A 4,479-nucleotide genomic window follows, 5' to 3' on the forward strand; every position below is an offset into this window, starting at 1 on the left:
AACGGCATTAAAGGTTATGTAATACCAAACTTGACAAAATGATTAGGATGGCATACAAGAAATAGCAAGAATTGCAAGAAATTTTGAAGCTGATTTTAACTAACCCTCATATATTAAACCAGCATATATTAAATATATTAAACCTGCATATATAAAAAAAAAAAAAGCTGATCCACATGCCTAGTCCTGGGGTTATGCACGGGGTGTCACGTGGGCACATTACTCATGTCTTACTCTGTATGCGCACTACTAGCATCTACATAGCGTCTTTTTCTGTGTTTGCTTTCATTAGTTTCAATTGGAGCTGGTTAGCGGTTTTGCATCCTCCTCCACAAGCACCACCCCCGACTCGTTAATCTCTGAGCGGGAGTGTCTTCCCCTCCCTGGGAAATCTTTGTAGATACTGCTGTGTTATTCAATCATTTAGGAAAAGGCAGGTGAGAAAACTGGGTCAGAATCTTCTGGGTCGCCCTCTAGTGGACAGGTATTAGGAGAGTGTGAAGGGAGTATTTGATGGTGCATCTCTGGATACGTGTTGGAAACGTTCACTCATCTCATCCTGGTTTCTTCTGGTTCAGTGAGGCCTACGGAGGAGGAGGAGGCCCCCAGCATCACAGAGTTCAACTCCTCTACCCTGCGATTGCCCGTGGGCCAAGTGGCCCACTTCACCTGCGATGCCAGCGGCACGCCGGAGCCCACCGTCGAGTGGCTCCACAACGGCAGGCCCCTGGAGAGGAACGGCACAGACGACCAATCAGAGGCCTGGGTGGAGAGGGGGTTCCTCTTCGTCAGAGGGGTGAGGTATGGCGTGAACACGGTCTGCTGCATGGCAAGCAACAGCGCTGGCACGGCCAATCACACCGCTGAGCTGCTTGTCTTTGGTAAGATCTGGATCCAAGGAGAGATGTTTGTTGTTGATGTATTCATAACATTGTTGTTGATATATTCATAACATTGTTGTTGAGGTGTGTGTATATATATATTTATAAATGTATGTGTGTGTATATGTGTGTGTGTGTGTGTGTCTATATGTTTATATGTGTACTTTTTTTTATAGTCACTTGTGTCATCCCCTGCTTTACCCAAAATGTAGCGAACCCAAAACCGTGATATGAACCGAACTGTGAATTCTGTGAACCGTTCCCTAGTTTTAGTGGATGTCATGACGTGAAAGAGGTGTTTTTAAGTCCATTGATGTTAAGTTTCTACTGGAAGCAGACAACCAGCCATGTATGTTGTCCAACTGAACCTAGCCTCAAACCACAGACTCGTCTTGAACCATAGAACTGACATACATGTACATACATATGCAAATGTACACATACGTATACGTATGTACACGTAAAAATACATAAACATACAAATACATACTCATACATAGATTCATTCATATGTAAAAATACATACTTACACATAGCTAAACATAACTATACATACTCAGAGACAAACGTATACATACGTGAATATGTAACGATACGTACATATGTAAAGATACTCATATATATGTACGCATACATACGTATAGTAGTAGTAGTATGAGTATAGTGTTTGAGAGAGAATAGTATTGTGTGTGAGAGAGAATTATAGTAGTGTGTGTGTGAGAGAGAATAGTAGTGTGTGTGAGTGTGTGAGAGAGAATAGTAGTGTGTGAGAAGAATAGTAGTGTGTGTGAGAGAGTATAGTAGTGTGTGAGAGAGTATAGTAGTGCGTGTCAGAGAGTATAGTAGTGTGTGTGAGAGTACAGAAGTGTGTGAGAGAGTTTGACTGAACCGAAGTGAGTTTGATTCCTCAGTTCCTGATTTGCTGATGGAAGCAACGGTATAGCTTCTGCCGCTCAAAATACTGCGCTGTCATTTCACTCTGGAATTTCCAGCGATCCTGTTATGCTGCGTTCACACCAAAAAATTATTTGGTTGCTTGTTTGCGTGGTCGCCTGAGTTTGAGAGTGGCTTCCTCTTGTGACCGCCCTGTTTCTGTTCTGCCAATTCATTCTCAACCATGGCCAGTCTTTACTTGTTGTGGAAGTACCAGAGACGTCAGAGAAACCGACACGGTCCTTTAGGATTCTGCAGGATTTGCAGTATTTTGAGCGGCAGAAGCTATACTGCTTCTTCTGTCAGCCAATCAGGAACTGAGGAATCAAACTCACTCCCGTTTCAGTTAAACTCTCTCACACACTTCTGTACTCGCTAACTGCAGCGCTAATGCTAACGTAAACTCTAACTGCAGCGCTAACGTCAATGCAAACGTCAGTACTAATGCTAAAGTAATTGCTAACAATAATTTCAAAGCTAACATAAGTGCTAACGTCAATGCTAACGTCAGCGCTAACACTAATGTCAGTGCTAACGGCAACGGTAATGTCAATGCTAACTTCATCACTAGCTCTAATGCTAACGTAAACGCTAACTGCAGCGCTAATGCTAACGTCAATGCTAACTTCAGAGCTAATGCTAACATCAACGCTAACTGCAGAGCTTATGGCAATGCTAACTGCAGTGCTAATGCTAACGTCAATGCTAACTTCATCGCTAACGCTAACGTCACCGCTAACGTCACCGCTAACGTCACCGCTAACGTCCATTATTGTAGTCCACTATTGTAGTCGCTTGTTGTAGTCCATGAGGGAGAGAGAGAGGCTAACATAGGCTGTTTCTGAAATGCTATACTACATACTACATACCGCATACTGACGCAGTATATACTGTGCACTACATACTACTCCCCACCCTAGTATGCAGTATAGTATGGAAGTATGACAAGTATCATGCAGTGTACTACACAGTCACATGACCAAACAATTGTGACGAAATTTGACGCGTCAGACTGGCTTGGTTTTCGAGCCAGCTCTCCCCTACATTTACGCAGATATATTTTTAAAACATACAAAAGCTTATACCATCAAAATAAACAACTAATAACCGCTCGCATTGTCCGCCATTATTTTAAATGTTCAGCGGTGCATTATGGGATACAGTATCCGACGTAGTGAGCTCTGGATGTATACTAGACATTTTTGCCAGATTAGTACATCATCCGGGTAACTGTTGCATACTGCAAAAAAACGTTTTTCGCGTACTGCATACTACTTACTACTTTTACGTCACGATCAGTATACGAGCAGTATGTAGTATGCCATTTCAGAAACGGCCATAGACCACACTACCCTCCACCACGTGACTTTAACCAGACTCCTCCAGAGTGCTGTGATGTCCACTGATTGCTCAACGAGCAACAGCTGAGTCAGAAGGCTAGAGCGAGACCAACTGAAAACGAATCCGGAATGAAACTAAAACTGTGATTCTGAAAAAAGTATGAATGATATCGAAATTCTGTTTACATATTATTGAAGATACAAATGTGTAGATTTGTTTAATTGTTTGAACGATGGTAAACGTAATGATGGTCATTTTGATCAAGTTATGACATCTTAAGTAGTTGAAGAGGATGAAGCATGAATCAGCATTTTTTGAATTTTCCAATAGAAATGAATGGGCGAATTTTGGGCGAATAACCTGGAATATCTCGGGAATTATGAATAATATCATGTCTTGTTCTCCCGTCAGATGCCTGTGAACTCACACTGGACCCAAACACAGCCCACAGACAACTCTCTCTGTCTGAGGACAACAGAAAGGTGACGCTGGTCAGAAAGGACCAGTCGTATCCGGATCACCCAGAGAGATTTGACTCCCGGTCCCAGGTGTTGTGTAGAGAGGCTCTGACTGGCCGCTGTTACTGGGAGGTAGAGCGGAAAGGATGGGTTTATATAGGAGTGACATACAGAGGAATCACAAGGAGAGGACGGGGTGATGACAGCACGCTTGGAATGAACAACAAGTCCTGGAGTCTTAATTGTCATGATAATCGTTACTCTGCCCGGTACAACGGTATAGAGACAGCCATACGTCTCAACCCCGCTGGCTCTACCAGAGTAGGGGTGTATCTGGACCGGCCTGCTGGCACTCTGTCCTTCTACAGAGTGTCCCGAGGTGTAGGAGGGTCCTCAGACACACTGACACACATCCACACCTTCAGGTCCACCTTCACCCAGGAGGACCTCCTCCCTGGGTTTTGGGTAGGGTGGGAGGGTGACTCAGCGTCTCTGTGTCGGTTGTAGAAAAAAAAAAAGAGCGGCGGGGCGGGCACACACACACACACACACACACACACACACACACACACACACAAAACAAGTTGTTGGGGGCGGGGGGGGGGGGGGTTACGGTCCACGTGAGGTCTGTGGGCTTAACGGAGGCGTTCCAGGCGCCTGTCACCCGGAGCGCGTCTATACGTTGACTTTGTACAGATCGGCGCCGCCCCGTCTCTTTTGGCATGAGCGCGGCTTTAGGCTGATCACTGTCGCGTCCACGCAAATCTGATAGGTCGATGAACAGTGAGGATAGTTGAGATTGTCATCCCTCTCTTCGCCCCGTTCCCCAAACGTCACATACAAAATGTCCTGGAACCAAAGAGATA

At 44.7% G+C, this 4,479-nt stretch overlaps 1 protein-coding gene across 1 annotated transcript; it reads left to right on the forward strand.

The window, feature by feature from the left end:
- The first annotated feature begins 687 nt into the window (after window positions 1–687).
- Window positions 688–4,167, forward strand: LOC311373577 (stonustoxin subunit beta-like). Its single transcript, XM_084490312.1, has 2 exons — window positions 688–881; window positions 3,567–4,167. The coding sequence occupies exons 1-2, from the start codon at window positions 827–829 to the stop codon at window positions 4,118–4,120; spliced, it is 609 nt and encodes a 202-aa protein (XP_084346438.1). The 5' UTR covers window positions 688–826; the 3' UTR covers window positions 4,121–4,167.
- Window positions 4,168–4,479: the final 312 nt, after the last annotated feature.

Source organism: Micromesistius poutassou (assembly GCF_964030765.1).
Source record: "Micromesistius poutassou genome assembly, contig: SCAFFOLD_5311, whole genome shotgun sequence".
NCBI lineage: Eukaryota > Metazoa > Chordata > Actinopteri > Gadiformes > Gadidae > Micromesistius > Micromesistius poutassou.

Excerpts from the sequence above, each read along its gene's own strand:
- LOC311373577 (XM_084490312.1), top strand. The coding sequence starts at position 827 with ATGGCAAGCAACAGCGCTGGCACGGCCAATCACACCGCTGAGCTGCTT. Across the intron at positions 882-3,566 it reads CGCTGAGCTGCTTGTCTTTG|ATGCCTGTGAACTCACACTG; the intron begins GTAAGATCTGGA and ends TTCTCCCGTCAG.